General features: G+C 39.3%; 1 protein-coding gene across 3 annotated transcripts in view; it reads left to right on the top strand.

Moving 5' to 3' along the window:
• The window catches only part of ano1a (anoctamin 1, calcium activated chloride channel a), a 43,435-nt gene that overhangs the window by 21,497 nt on the left and 5,420 nt on the right, over nt 1-16,518 (top strand). For 2 of the 3 annotated variants that reach the window (XM_047580233.1, XM_047580231.1), the window contains exons 10-25: nt 711-775; nt 1,226-1,360; nt 3,075-3,235; nt 4,113-4,198; nt 5,095-5,106; nt 6,197-6,268; nt 7,640-7,714; nt 7,907-8,108; nt 9,382-9,493; nt 9,743-9,800; nt 9,909-10,009; nt 13,424-13,566; nt 14,571-14,723; nt 15,006-15,058; nt 15,753-15,937; nt 16,114-16,219. In XM_047580233.1, coding sequence (XP_047436189.1) covers nt 711-775; nt 1,226-1,360; nt 3,075-3,235; nt 4,113-4,198; nt 5,095-5,106; nt 6,197-6,268; nt 7,640-7,714; nt 7,907-8,108; nt 9,382-9,493; nt 9,743-9,800; nt 9,909-10,009; nt 13,424-13,566; nt 14,571-14,723; nt 15,006-15,058; nt 15,753-15,937; nt 16,114-16,219 — 1,719 coding nt within the window. The remainder of the gene's footprint in view (nt 1-710; nt 776-1,225; nt 1,361-3,074; nt 3,236-4,112; nt 4,199-5,094; nt 5,107-6,196; nt 6,269-7,639; nt 7,715-7,906; nt 8,109-9,381; nt 9,494-9,742; nt 9,801-9,908; nt 10,010-13,423; nt 13,567-14,570; nt 14,724-15,005; nt 15,059-15,752; nt 15,938-16,113; nt 16,220-16,518) is intronic. The other variant, XM_047580232.1, reaches the window with a different exon arrangement.

Genomic DNA, 16,518 nt, shown 5'->3' with positions numbered 1-16,518 from the left:
ATCTCCTCCTCTGCTACCAGCCTCCATAATTATACAGTAGGCTGTGTGTCACTAAGGCAACAGTCTAATAAGCCCCCTCATTTTTTTCTTAACATTCTGAAGAGCTTTAATTTGGTACTTCAAAGCGTCATACTCATAGGTCTGGGAATTCTTTTCATTGTCCAGAAACCAAGCCCAGTTGGCCCTTTGTTTTAGCTTTGTTTTAGCTTTGTTTTTGTTTTTTAAATACAGATCACACATGTAGTACTACACATTATATGTCAAAATATTCAATATTGAAGTTCACCTGCAATCTGGGAATGAAAGTATAAACGGAAGTAGGTTATTTTTCTCTCAGGCTCAGAACGTCCTCCGAGCCTTCATCTGTTAAGCCATCATTTCTCACTTTGAGGCTTACTACTCTGAATGGAGGATGAGCTTATGTGTGAAAATGTGGTGCTGTTTCACACTGATCAATGTGGCAGTTGCCTTCCAATAGATGGACTGGAGGGTTTGTGATGACTTGCTTCTGCTGGATTAGCAATGGGTGTCACGGAAAATAATTTGAAACAGCAATTACTTGTTGTTTTTCCGTTGGCCACACCTGATACCATCATCATACATAATGTGTCACTGATTAATGAGAAATAAACAGATGATAACTGTCTTTCTCTAGTAATTAAATTAGATGAGCCACCACAGTATGTATTGATTCCCAATTCTCTTTCCAGCTGCTGTATGAGGAGTGGGCCAGCTACAGTGTTTTCTACAAGTACCAGCCTATTGGACTCATCAGGTCAGATTCATTCATTCAGCAATGTTACCCCCCATCAGGGGGATTGCATTAACATTTGAAAGTACTCACCTGTGTCCCCAGCTGGTGCTTTCACAGTAGCTTTAACTGCTCTATGCACGATACAGTGAAGAAATATACATGAGGACTCTTCCAGGCAGATTGAATCTAATACACTGAAGCAATAAAGTAGTCTCTTATCAGATCCTCTCCAGGCACTGAGTGTTGCACTGGTTCCTCGGGTTACAGCTAATGAAGAAACATCATTAAATACAGTATAGTGCTATCCAAAGATAATAACGATGGATAATTCTTAAAGGTCAGCCACAGTGTGTGTGATCAAATCACAAGAGCCATCTTACTCATCTCATGTATTAAGAGTAGGTCAGCCCAGAGTTTCTGATACTGACTTGGTAAATGGTGCATTGTTCAATTCTGTGTCTCTTTCCACAGGAAATATTTCGGGGAGAAGGTCGGACTGTATTTTGCCTGGTTAGGAGTCTACACACAGATGCTAATACCTGCTGCCATTGTTGGAGTCATAGTGTTCCTCTACGGCTGTGCCACTGTTGACGATAACATACCGAGGTAAATGGCACATCTTCTTGTTTTTTTGTTTATATTTACACTTTTGCACTTCTACCCTGTCTCCATTTAATTGTCAGTCCGCACTTAACTAGCGGGATTTTGTATACAAACTCAGGAGTCCCATAATTTCTTATGAATAGATATTAAATTTAGACTGTTTGATGTTTTTCGCCATCTTTTTTATTTTTCTACATGCCAGCATCGTCTTTTGTATGTTTACCACCACCCACCAATTAATTAATGAAGTAATGGTACTTATGAGCAGTTGATTTGTACTGTGTTGACTGAATAAATATCACCTTTTTAGGTCACCTTTTTTAGGTTGGACTGAGGTGTAGGTAATGCCCTTAAATCTGCACCTATTCCTGTGAAACATACTAAATGGTTACACTTATTCCAACACAAAGTCACTAGCCTACACACTTACTGCATCTGCACAGAGCAGTCAGTTTTGTTAAAATGATTCATAAGGAACTAGAAATGTATATATTCTCTATATTAAGATGCAACTCTCTAAGTAGGACATTGATGCCAAACCTACAGTATATTTACACTCACTGGCCACTTTATTAGGTACACCTGTTTAATTGTTTGTTAACACAAATAGCTAATCAGCCAATCACACGGCTGCAGTTCAATGCATTTAGTCATGTAGAGGTGATTAAACAACTTGCTGAAGTTCAAACCGAGCATCAGAATGGGGAAGAAAGAGGATTTAAGTGACTTTGAACGTGGTATGGTTGTTGGTACCAGACGGGCTGGTCTGAATATTTCAGAAACTACTGATCTACTGGGAGTTTCATACACAACCATCTCTAGGGTTTACAGAGAATTGTCTGAAAAAGAGAAAATATCCAGTGAGCCGCAGGTGTGTGGATGAAAATGCCTTGTTGATGTGAGAGGTCAGAGGAGAATGGGCAGACTGGTTGGAGATGATAGAAAGGCTCAAATAACTCAAATAACCACTCATTACCACCAAGGAATGTAGAATACCATCTCTGAACGCACAACACGTCCAACCATGAAGAAGATGGGCTACAGCAGCAGAAGACCACACCAGGGGCCACTCCTGTCATCTTAGAACAGGAAACTGAGAACAGTTCACAATAGATGATTGGAAAAACGTTGCCTGGTCGGATGAGTCTCGATTTCAGCTGTGACATTCAGATGTCAGGGTCAGAATTTGACGTAAACAACATTAAAGCATGGATCCATCCTGCCTTATATCAATGCTACAGGCTGGTGGTGGTGGTGTAATCGTGTGGGGGATATTTTCTTGGCAAACTTTTGGCCCCTTAGTGCAACTGTGTGATGCTATCATGTCAATATGGACCACAATCTCTGAGGAATGTTTCCAACACCTTGTTCAAAGTATGACACGAAGAATTAAGGCAGTTCTGAAGGCAAAAGGGGCCCAACCTTTTACTAGCAAGGTGTACCTAATAAAGTGGTCTGTGAGTGTATAATACACATGTGTGCATTGGTGTGATGCAAAATTATGCATGAAAAGACAATTTCTTTGTAAAGAAATGTTATATCTTACAGTTTATTGTGATAAATGATTTTTTTTTCTAAATCAGTATAATGAGTATAAAGCTAACTCTTAGACTCATATTAGAGTAACTGACACAAAAATAAAATAAAAAGGGATTACATTTTCACTGCACATCTAATCACAATGAATACTTTATTCCATCCACCCTTGTTTTGTTAGTATGGAGATTTGTGATCCCCGGAACAACATTACCATGTGTCCACTGTGCGACCGCGCCTGCAGCTACTGGAAGCTGGCGACCGCATGCGGCACAGCCCGAGCCAGCCACCTGTTTGACAACCCAGCCACCGTCTTCTTCTCCATCTTCATGTCCCTCTGGGGTAAGAAGACATTCCAGTTGAAGCATATAGCCAAAAGGCCCTAGTGTAGACCAGCAAACAACTAAAGCCTTACAAATGCAGACAGTGCAGTCAAGTATAGCTGCATCTACTGCAGTTAAATGACACATGTACAAGTGTCCTTGAGCAAAACACTGAACCTCAAGCTGTGTGAATGTGTGTCTGTAAACTATCTTTCAGTAGACAGGAAGACACCAAATAAATACAGGACCATTCACCAACTGGCACATTCACTACAGCTTTGGCAAAAACATTGCAGCCCATCTAGAGACGCACATGAAATTCACAATACAAATCGTATCTGCAACGGTAACTCCCATGTAAACACACAGCGGGAACTCCTTTGAAGCCAGGGCCAAACCTCGCTGCCATCTGTTAGCAGCAACAGGGCCACGGAGTCACAGAATGTCAGCCATCTGGATTCACCTGCTGGAGATCTGAGGAGGGACAAGATGAAACTGTTAACATTTCCCCTAGTCAGGGTAACTGCATCAAAGCAACAGCAGAACATTTCTATGCATGAACATATGTCGGGATGTAGTGAACGCACTTAATGTAGTTTTTGGTTGTTTTATTTCGATGTTGTTTGTGTTTGTAATGCATTTGTAGACAATTGTAAAATCGAAATGAAATACAGCCAGTCATTTCTTCTTGTAGATGAAATGATTTTAAAAAATAACTGCAAAGATGGCACATAAGAGGTGTCTGTCACCAGCAATATAACATCAACAAAATGACCCTTTCTATATGTTAAGATAAGATTTTGTTTTATGTAGAAAGTGTCAAATACATTTTGTCCATACGAACTATGCTGGTGTTTGAGTCTGTGCTCAGTGCTTGTGCATGCTTCTTTATGCAGCCGTTCTCTTCATGGAGCACTGGAAGAGGAGACAGATGCGACTCAACTATATCTGGGACCTGACAGGTTTTGGAGAGGAGGAGGAGGTGAGATAACCCCGGTTAAAAAACAAAAAAACAAAAAACAAAAAACAAACAACAAAAATCATATAATCACAATCCACATCCATGAAATAAACTGAAAACTGTATTCTTTGGTAATGCAGTTATTTAAGTAATTGCTAACTTTTGTCACTAACTCACCTAAGTCACTTTTATACCAGGCTTTGTAATTAGTTAACTAATATATTGCAAGTCTCTGCTGTCTATTTACCTTAAAACAATTGGAGACAGATAGGAACCTGGAAAATTGGAAAATTTGGACTATAACTAAGGTTCTAGTTTGGGATATTTGGGGAAAGAAAAAAAAAAAAGAAACAATGTCGATAAACATTTCACCGCTTATCCCTCAGAACTGAAGAAGCCACATGGATGAGAAAACTTCCAGTCCAGTTGCATTTGCTGTAGCCAATAAGAGCCTATGGGTAGGCATTAACTACCAAGCCTATCACATGCGCAGTTACGCAACACTGAGAATATCTTTAGAATAAAATATCTTCCAGAACCAACAGTCCCCTCTGTTTATTTCAGGGATCTCCACATCTTATTTCAGACCTTGTAAACAGAATTTTTATTTTTTAGATCGTTTTTTTTTTTTTTTTTTTTTAACCCTTAGGAGCAACTTGTAATAGTTACCATGAAAAGAATTCTTCAGACTTTTTCCACTGTCACATTGACAAAGTAATGAGGTTGCAAGTTTCCCACACAAACATCTCAGCTTTAGATGTAAATAGTTCTTCTTAAACATAATAAATGATATGATGCATTCCCTTTAATGAAACCGTTTTAGTTGTGTTTTTGTGTTGCTTAATGAGTAGCATAGATGTTTTGATATTCAGACGTACTGACATCTTCTCCTCATTTCTTTTATGTGTATTTCACAGGAAGAACACAAGGTTTGAACCCGAATTGTTTGTTTTTTTTTCTTGCTTTTTCTTATGTTTTTAAGCTGGCCTTTCTTTTTGACTAACACTAATCCTTTCTCCCTGAAGGTCTAACTATCTGACTCAGATTATTTCATGTGACATCCTCTTTGTTTCTTTGCTCCTGTACACATATAATGTTTTACCAGTATGCTAACTTTCTCTCTGAAGCGCATCCTGTAGCCTCCTGTTATCGCGGCTGCCTAACACAATCCTCACTGCAGATCTATGCTTTTGTGCTTTGACAGGACACTTTGTTGAACCATTGCTTGTGTCTCCTCTCTTGGCTTTACCTTTTAAGCAGAAAAGTAGAAATAGAGCACGCACCAGCGTTACTGATAGAAAGTGAAGTCGCGTGAACACGCGTAGCTCAAATGTTGTCAAACAGGACTATTTTAATGAAAAAGTTGCAGGCATAGCGGAGGTCTTCTTCAGGGTTCACCATGAATACATTTTTATGTTGTGTTGTGCCTTGTCACTGAATTGAAGACATCTGCAATGACGGCTCCTGCAAAATGTTTCAGAGGGGATGTTGGGTCAGACACAGCCACCGTCCCTTCACTGCTTTCAGGGACAACATCTCCCGTGCCTTACGCAATCTGAATCTGAGTAGAAATGACTCAAAGTATGATTTCATATATATGTATATTAGTTCTTTGCCTGCTGCCATGACTCTGCATTGGAGGAGATCTTTATTTGCTTTGTCAAGGCTGCTTTTAGCAACATCTGGGTCTATCTGTCTGCCTGTACGTTAACCTAACACCTTCATGCCAAAAACCTTTAGCCTTGATTTAATGATGTACTTTTATCTTTATATAGGAACTTGTTTTTAACTTGTGCTGAAGCTTAACATATAGAAATTAAAATGTCAAGACGCCTAAGTATCGATGGGCTGTTTCAACAACAAACTAAAGCTTAATATTACTTTCATGTCTTTCTTTCAATTAATCCTTTCAGGGTGAATGGATGCACACTTTATTTCTTGCCTAGTTTCTCTATGACTTGCACTGTTCTAGGGACAGAACATCAGCAAATGTGACACTAACTTCTTTCTTTCCTCTAGGATCACAACCGAGCAGAGTACGAATTCCGGGTCATGCAGAAGTCAATGAAGCAGGAACATTCAACCTCGAAGGTAAAAATAACGTTAACTTTATTATTTTATCCATTCAGCACTCGAGTACGTGAAAATGCTGGTTGGATCTTATCCCTGCTGCTTTCAGCCTGGTTATGATGTCTCATAAACGCATATGTTTGTCAGCCTACATTTTTTTAAACAATTAATAATGCTGACTCCATCCATGCATGGCTGTATGAATTCATCTGCTTGCTTCTCCCTTCCACTCTTTGTGTTTCATATCTCTACCAGCCAGCCTCAAACACATAGGTCTTCTCTACTCTGCTGCTCAAGGACTCTTCCTGTTAATAGAGTTTTTTCTTGCTAGTGTTGCCTTAGCGCTTGCTCTCGGGTGTCAGGCTCTGGCTTGTGCAAAGTGTCTTGAGGCAGTTTGGATTGTTACTGCTGCTATATGAATAAAATTGAATTAAGTAATGATTATATTTTCAGTTATTTTTTTATTTGCAGTGTGATCGATGAATTCTTTACCATTTGATAAGAACTGTGAATTCAACATTAATCTTTCAACCATTGTTTGAATGAAGTGGTTGTTTCATAATTTAACCTAATGATACTATTCATTACAAAAGAGAAGATGTATGCACTGTTTGTTGTCTAATTAGGAAAGGTGTACTGCATACTACTATTAATTACTGTCAGTAGCAACAACACATTCTTCCTTTTCATTTTTATCTAATATCACATCATAAAATAGCTTTTTCATCTTCCATGAACTCAACAAAAATAATTAAAACTATATATATTTGAGTACTGCTTGCATTCCAGTGGGATATACTCTAAAGCTCATACATACGAACACACAGCAACAGCAAAGAAGCAAATACTGTCCATCAGCTTCTGACAGCTCTCAGGGGAACAACAGCTCTGACTCGGGTAGGAATACAATTTAATGGCACTTTCTGCTGCATCTTGAAGAGAAAGTGCTGATGAAACATGTTTGTGGGCAGCAAAAACCACCAAGCGTGAAGACGACACGTTCACCATTCAAGGTTTAGAGTTGGCCATACCTCTTGTTGATTATAAGCCTTCTGCTATTCTTTCTTGCACAAAGGCCACGTCGTCTGTTTAATCAAACGCACACGTACACACAAACAGTTGCCCGAGCTCTGTGACCCACTTCTGAGTGGACTTGAATGTGACATGATTGCTTGGGGCGACATTAGTCGTGCTCCGCTGCAGTCACAGTGTGTGTGTATGTATGTTTACGGTGTGTATGTGTGTGCTGGGGGTATGAGTATGAGCTGTTAGTGAGAGAAAGACATGGCGATATGGGAGCGGGAACACACATCAAGACATACTCACAGATTAAACACATAGCTGGAGTGACAGTATGTTTCAGATGTGCTCTTGTCCATCAATGTATCGCAGGATGAGAAAGTGAAGCTGACATGTACAGATCGAATGCCAGCTTACGTGACTACCGTGGTCATCATGATCTTCATGGTGAGTCCCAGCAATATCCTCAGTGTTACATCAAAACATTTGTGAGAGCCATGAAAAAAATATAATCATCCGAAATACGATTATGGTGTAAATCTGAGTGGTCATGAATTTACCGTAAATAAATATTTTGTGTTAATAATGTTTTACAAGACTGTCTGACACAGTGTTCCCCTAACTCTTCTTTACTCGTAGATAACTGTGACGTTTGCCATAGTCTTCGGTGTCATCCTGTACAGGATTAGCATTAAGGCAGCCCTGCACATAAGCACCTACCCGGCAGCCAGGGCCAACATCCGAGCCACAGTCAAAACTACAGCTGCCATCATTAATCTCATCATAATCATCATCTTAGATGAAATCTACGGCGCCATCGCCCGCTGGCTCACCACACTGGGTGAGACACACTTCACTGTTCACCTCCTAATGTCAGGATTGATGCTCAGTGTGCAAACTGACTGACTGTCCGCACATTTCGTTGTCACATTCACCTGCTGAACGTGGAATGCTTCTCTGTGTACAGATTTGAAATGTTAAGGTCACAAACACTGAGAATTTATTTTTTTATTGAAACATATCTTGTGTCAAGCTCCACGGCCTTATGTGTCCACTGCTTCCATGATCCTCGCAACAAGTCTAGAGAGCTTTAAATTCTGCCTGTATGCAAGAATCAGATGGTCCATGATGTAGTCAGACTGTCCCAGTGCAGCTCTGAGAACACACACACATATATATATATGTGTATATATATGATATATCTCTCGTAGTTACAGTCATTTTGCCATTAATCACTGTGAGGTAAAATGAGAGAGCTTTTCTAAGGGAGGAAGATAAAATGAACATTATTAGATACCCAGTGTAAAGCAAGCAGCTTGTATATTATAGGGTGATCATGCAGAATCATCATATATTTTCCCAGGACAGTTGCTTGTTATTGTAATTAAAAAAGGTTTCATGTGATTGGATGTAACATCATTTTTCCCCCCCTAAATTTAATCACATAGCAAAACTATACTGCAGTGAAACTACACTAGCTGCCATGTGCCAGTTACAATTAGTCCAGAGTGTGATCTGTCATGCACAGATGAGGAATTATAGTAACTGATGGCTGGTGGCAGGAAACATTTCCTGTGGCGGTCCTTCACACCACAAAGTTGTCTGAGCCTTTTAGATAAGGTTTGTTTAGTGTCTCCACCACCTCATCATATCATTTCTCATGTTCTCTTCTCTCTCAGTTGTCTTAATCAGCTCTATTTTTTCAGTTTAATCTTAACCATTATTTAGTTTTTTATGGGTAATTTTTACCTTTAAGCTGTCATGTGTTAATGTGTCTGTGCTAAGGTAGAAAATTGCAAAATAAAACTATTAAGTAGTAAGAGGATCATCATGATTCATTTGTAATTCATTTGTGATTAATCTGTCAGCCTGTAATTGCCACCCCTTCTTTCTCATATTTCTCTTAAGTGGAACTATCTTGTTATATTCTTCTATCGGAGGAACAAGAATCATTAAATTATAATAAATATTTAAAATGAAAATGCACTTAGAAGCAGGCATGTGTAAAATATCTTCCCCACTTAATTCAGTTTAATTGGAGCTGCAGCAGTCAGTAAAGATGCCGTGTGTATTTGGTGTATAATAAATATAATAAATTCTCATCTCTTTTTCAGAGGTTCCAAAGACGGACAAGAGCTTTGAAGAGCGCCTCATCTTCAAAACTTTTATCTTGAAGTTCGTCAATGCTTTCACCCCCATTGTGTATTTGGCCTTTTTCAGGGGAAGGTAAAAACTGTCTTCAATAAGTTCAATTTTAAGTCATTTTCATCAAACTTCTCTGAGTGCAGGTTATCCTTAAATCCAATACTATTATCTCTTGCTTCCATTTAGTAGACAGCTTATACAAAACACCGGGCCATGATTATGTCACAGTACTGATGTGCAGTGTGTACTGTTAATACACAGAGGACATGATCATGCTCCCTGCTTTTCTCTACAGACTATAAACGTGAGATGGTTGTTGTTTGTTTACAGGCTTGTCGGGAGGCCTGGAAACTACTTGTATGTTGTTGGATCCTACAGAATGGAAGAGGTAATTCAAAGATCATATAATATAAAGATCAATATACTACTATATCATAATACACTCACATGTTTTAAAATGCCAGCTGTTCAAACTTACAAACATCCTCCTCTCCAGTGTGCCCATGCAGGCTGTCTCATGGAGCTGTGCATCCAGTTGTGCATCACCATGCTGGGCAAGCAGCTCATCCAAAACAACCTCTTTGAGATTGGCATGCCGTGAGTCAGAGCAGAGACATGCATTTAACACGCTCAAACACATCCTTCCTCTAGACACACACACACACACACACGCACACACGCACACACACACACACACACACACACACACACACACACACACATGCATTCAAGCAGAACAATAGGTCAGCATACCATGTGGGTTCAGAAAAAATTATGCACACCCACCTGTACTTGCATCTGAGAGGGATCATTTAAATGTCTGTCTGGTTTTCAGAAACACTTACCTGGGAACCAGACAACAATTTACTGGCTTGCGGTCAGCCAGCAATTTTTCCTTGTTTAGCTTCATCCCTACGCCATACTGAATGTGTCACTGCCCTGTGAACTGACATGTGACTATTATTTTATTCCTTTCTATTTTATGTAACACCAATTAGCCAGCAATAGTTCAGGTTGCAAAATGTGCTGATGTATTGATAAAGTATCAGAAAATACCTCGTCAATATGAATATTATCACACTGATACTGACTTAACTAAAAGCTCATATGGAGGGACCCATCTGCTTGAGGCTGAATGTACATGACTAGGAGAGAGACAGAAAAGAAGAAAGAGGAAAGTGCAGAAGAGAAGGGAAGAGAGGAGGAGAAGACACCAGCAGAAGATCAATCCCTACATGCGTCTGAATAAAGCAAATACACAGCATACGAACATGATACAAACATATGCATCCATGATACTAGACACTGTATAAAACGTGAGAGACTGATAAAAATAATGGATAGAGCCAACATTCACAGTACCCCCTGAAGTTACTACCATAAGAACAAACAAAAGCATAAAACTACATCAATGACAATAGTAGTTATGTACACTACCAGTCAAAGGTTTGGGCATACTTTCTCATTCAATTCCAATCTTTTGATTGGTGGTGTATATGACAGATGAGTTGCCTGTATTAATATACAGATATATCAATAGGCTGGAGAATTATGCATAACATTCAGGTAGGAATAGAAAACTGTAGGCAATAAACAATAGGCAGGTTATGGCCCACAGATGACAAACACGCAGCTCTGCAAATCAGAAAATGCAGTTCCAGGCTGGAGGCACTCATAAAAAGGCGAGTTGGGGGAGGGACGATGGAGATAAACACAGACAATAGTATCACATAAATGCATGGAGTGAGAGGCAGGAAAGAGAAGATGAGAATGTCTATGTATCTGTGGATCCTCAAATCAACTTAGACGTGTAAAGCAGATATTTTGAAATAATGAAATACGCTTTTAATCATGAACAAGACAGAACAGTGTGAGATTCAGACAGTCTGACATCCAAGCACTGGCATGTCCATATTATCAGCTAGTACAGAAATACAACAGATGTGTGTGAATTTACCAAAAAGCAGCTTTGTTTTGGCCAAGAAAGCAAACCTATAAGAAACTTATTCTCTGCATTTAACCTATTCATTTGTGCACACTCACAATATTGAGCACATTCCGACCAGTGGGCAGCCGCTCAAGCAACACCCAGAGAGCTAGTGATGTGACATATGTGAACGAGCCGACTTTAACACACAATTCTTTGTATCAAGCTGAAGTTTCAGACTCCTGAGAATCCATGCAGGCAAGGGCAGGAGTATATTTTAAGAAACCCATAGACACAAACACATGCAAGGACAGACTAAGATCATACCATTGTATTAATAAAAGGAAGGGGGACGTACATTTACGTTCATTGCCTTATTGGCACTCTAACTGGAAAACTTAAGTGCGTGTAAATGCGTTACTCAGCTAATATCGGAATGTTCCTTATCCTACTAAGACACCCAAATAATGCGATTGGAAATCAGCATGTATATGCCTCAATCAGAGTTAAACTAGACAACATGTGTGCATGCTCCACAACCGCTGCACTGGCGTATGACCCCCACAACATCCATTATTTTTATCAGTCTCTCACGTTTTATACAGTGTCTAGTATCATGGATGCATTTGTTTGTATCATGTTCGTATGCTGCAAATTTGCTTTATTCAGATGCATGTAGGGATTGATCTTCTGCTGGTGTCTTCTCCTCCTCTCTTCCCTTCTCTTCTGCACTTTCCTCTTTCTTCTTTTCTGTCTCTCTCCTAGTCATGTATGTTCAGCCTCAAGCAAATGGGTCCCTCCATATGAGCTTTTAGTTAAGGCAGTATCAGTGTGGTAATATTCATATTGACGAGGTATTTTCTGATACTTTATCAATACATCAGCTCATTTTGCAACCTGAACTATTGCTGGCTAATTGGTGTTACATAAAATAGAAAGGAATAAAATAACAGTCACATGTCAGTTCACAGGGCAGTGACACATTCAGTATGGCGTAGGGATGAAGCTAAACAAGGAGAAATTGCTGGCTGACCGCAAGCCAGTAAATTGTTGTCTGGTTCCCAAGTAAGTGTTTGTGGGCGGCTCAGTAGGTAGAGCGGGTTGTCCATGAACCGAAGGGTTAGCGGTTCAATCCCCCGAGTGTGCCATATGCCGAAGCGTCCCTGAGCAAGGCACTGAACCCCCAGTTGCTCCCAGTGCAACTGGCATTGGTGTGTGAATGTGTGTGTGCTTGTGTGAGTGAATGGGTGGATGTGTTTCTGACTGTAAAAGCGCTTTGAGTACCTTTGAGTAGGTAGAAAAGCGCTATATAAGAGCAAGACTATTTACAACAAAAACGTCCAAGAAAACCAGTTGCAGGAGAAGACAGTAAACAGAAGAACCACCTGAGGGATAGTGCGCATTTTATCTGCACCGTGAGTAGCGCGGACATTACAAATGATGATGAAAGATGAAAAGACGAAAAAGATGTACTATTATCCATCCTGCGGTCTTCCACATGAACGACTCTTATTTATTATATGTTTGACGTAATAGGTCAACGGGAAAGGGCCCGTATTAACCCGCTGACAAAACCCATATCGCCACCTAGTGTGGAGGAGGAGGACATGTTTCTGGGACAAAGACCAAAAATTATGTACATGTAAAACTCACTGACTGAGTGTAGTGGCGCAAGCTGAGTATATACAGAGCGCAGGAGAGAGACGAATGTAAATGCAGCAAACTGGCTATCCAAGCCAAGGCATCTGGTATGTGTGAATGCCAAGCTGGACTAACATAAAATAGAAGGCTCAAACTAAATCAAGATCCTTTTGCGAGCCGGTTGTGAGCCATAAGAGCTCTTGTAAGGGAGAAGAAAAAAATCAACCGAGTCTTTGAAAAGAGCCATACTTCCCATACTACAGGGGCAGTTTAGAGGTTAGTTTTGCTCAAGAACACTTCACCAATGAATGTAGACGGGATTCAAAGCAGTGACCCTACAATCCCAAGTCCACTAACCAATTAACTGCAGCTTTAATTCTGTTAAAAACTGAACATAAATCTGCCTCAAAGTAAGCTGAATGTTTAATTCTTGTCATGTGCAGGAAACTGAAAAAACTGCTCCGGAAAAGGAAGTCAGAGATTGACTCAAAGCAAGAAGAGGAGCTGAACAAAACCATGCACCGTTATGAGAAAGACCATTTCCTCGGCCCATTTATTGGTCTCAACCCTGAATATATGGAGATGAGTGAGTCAGTTTTATCCTTGTTGCTCTTCCCCTACAGTGATACATTTTCTTGTATAATCATTTGTAATATTTAATTTTGTTGAACCAGCAAATATTTTCCTGAGTTGTGATAAAATATCAATTTGATAATGCACAGAATATGGAATACTCTGACTAGATCATGGATTATTTCATTTCTGTGCATGCATGTGTGTCGACATGCAAACTGTGTGAGGACTCACATTTCCTACCAGCACACGCTTCAATAGATAATGAAACATAAAATGTAGCCAGAGGCAGGTTCTGTATTCTAAACAACAATCACCCAATGTGCTTATATAGCACAGTATAAAAATGAACCATTTTCTTCTGCTAATATTTTCACGAACATGACTCTGGTCTTAAACCTGCTTTGAATTTACTAGATGTGCCATTAAGAAACTTCTGGTAATCCAGTTTGCCAGTTAAATCTTTAAAACCTCACAAATAACTGATGTCCGAAATATTTATCATTAGTTTGATCTGCTGCTCCCAAGTGGTCAAAGAAGGAAGCTCCATTCTAACTGCAGCAACTGCAACTGTGAGCATGTTGTGTTCAGACAAAAATGAATCGAATCATCAATGGCATTTGTGAGTTGTTTACAGTTTGGTAATGATAAAGGAGATATGTTGATTACAGGTAACAAAATCCATCAGGGAACATGACCAAATAACCGAAAAACAAACAAAAAAAGCTTAGTTTATTATTACTAAGTTTATTTTTTCTTATTTTTCTTTATCTTTCTTTATTTTTATCATTTGTACATCTCTAAAAATTAATTTTTTCTCTATTTATCTTTCATTAAATTTAGTTTTGTCTTCCAGGTTTTAGACCACATGTATTTTGGGTCAGATGATTTCACTCTTATTAGATCAGTACTGAATGATGTCTCTCCAGTGGTGTATGCAGTTAGTTTCTGTTTTATTTTTGTCAAAATAAGCCAGTAATTGTATTTACGAATTTCTCCTGTGATGTGTCCTTTTAGTCATCCAGTTTGGGATGGTGACTCTTTTCGTTGCATCCTTCCCTCTGGCTCCCCTCTTTGCTCTTCTGAACAATATCATTGAGATCCGCCTGGATGCCAAGAAGTTTGTTACGGAGCTACGCAGGCCCATTGCACTCAGAGCCAAAGACATCGGTATGTGTTCAGTACCCAGGGGGAGTACCCATGCACAAAAAAAATATATAATGTAAGGAAATGGAAGTGCATGTCATAACTTCAAATGTGTGCAGTTCAAACATGTACCTTACATTCCCTACAACAAACCTGTAAAATTCCTATAATACAGACAGTAGCCTCTCCCTCACCAGCTGAGAGTGCTTGTGCCATCTAGTGGTTGCTGGTACTTGCTAGGCTACTGCAGCATCTGAATTTTGGAGCTGTTGTGTTCAACTGAATTCATTTTCTCTCTTTCTGTAGGTATCTGGTACAACCTCTTGAGGGGCCTCAGCAAAGTAGCTGTTATAGTCAACGTAAGTCCTATCCATCTTTAAAGTCTGAACGGTTGTACTTCCAAAACAGGACAGGGTTCATCTTGAAAAATGAATCAATGGCATATTTTCTGGGGAAACCTGGACCCTGTTAACCTTTTACAAAAGCTGCATTTCAGCCACACAACATCCTGTGATTGTAGCTGAGACATTCTTTGAGAATAAGTTGCCTTTCTCAAAGGCACCAAAATCTTTATGTTCTAATTGAACTGTCTATAATAATATATATCTATAATTTCACAGATATGTCTGTTTTTGTGCCGACAACACTTCTGCAGGCCTGAGAGACAGATAAAGATTTGAATGATTGTGATGGGGTTGGGAAAGTGACAACAGTGACCTGATAGTAGTGTATATAGTGTATAAGATAAGCTAAGGTAATCCCTTTAATTTTTAAACATGGTGTTTAAAGTTAGAACTGCACTTGCATATGTCAGCAAGGCCAAATTTTGCAATAATCATGGTATTACATTGTGAACCTTGCTGTCAGGCCCTGGATTACCCACATGCTGCAGGTTGAACTCCCTAACTGTATTGCATAGCTGGAAAATGAAAATGAAATCAAAATACGAATCAAAATACACAATAGCAGTAGTTCGTTGCTTCTTATTTTTTGTTTATCCTGCTTGTTGGATTCAGGAACACAGTAAAACATGAGCAGCTCTATGTTCCACAGGCCTTTGTTATCTCCTTCACCTCTGACTTCATCCCTCGGCTGGTCTACCAGTATACGTACAGCCCTGATGGCACCATGCATGGCTTCATTAATCACACATTGTCGTACTTCAACGTCAGCGACTTCCAGCCTGGCACAGACCCTCTGGAGCCAATGCATCTGGGCTACAAAGTAGATATATGCAGGTAAGCTTTCACTTCTGAATCTGTTTTGAAACCACATTGGTTTTAAATTTGCCAATGTCTTTGCATATAGTCTTTGTAGTGTGTAGAGTTGTCATTTTTATAGGACAAAAATTGTAAAATTGTCTAAATAAATCATGTCAACTCTATTTTTTGTCTGTATTTGTTTCTATCTGCAGGTATAAGGACTACAGAGAGCCTCCATGGTCTAACACTCCATATGAACTTTCCAAAGAGTTCTGGGCTATTCTAGCTGCGCGCCTCACCTTTGTTATCGTCTTTCAGGTTTGGAACGAAACACAGATAATATTATCAAAGTGCATGTGCATGTTTAAAGGCTAGTAAGTCAATCTATCTATCTATCTATCTATCTATCTATCTATCTATCTATCTATCTATCTATCTATCTATCTATCTATCTATCTATCTATCTATCTATCTATCTATCTATCTATGTATTGGATTGTAATATAATAAGGAACCTGGCCTGTGTCGCCACATTGTTTGATTTCCAGATTTAATTTATTTCAACTGCTGTGCTAACACCATATCATAAGTAATTAGTGTGTAGTAGAACTATGTAC

Source organism: Mugil cephalus, chromosome 3, assembly GCF_022458985.1.
Source record: "Mugil cephalus isolate CIBA_MC_2020 chromosome 3, CIBA_Mcephalus_1.1, whole genome shotgun sequence".
NCBI lineage: Eukaryota > Metazoa > Chordata > Actinopteri > Mugiliformes > Mugilidae > Mugil > Mugil cephalus.
Note: the sequence above shows the minus strand (reverse complement) of the source record. Positions and strands in the feature narration are given on the sequence as shown.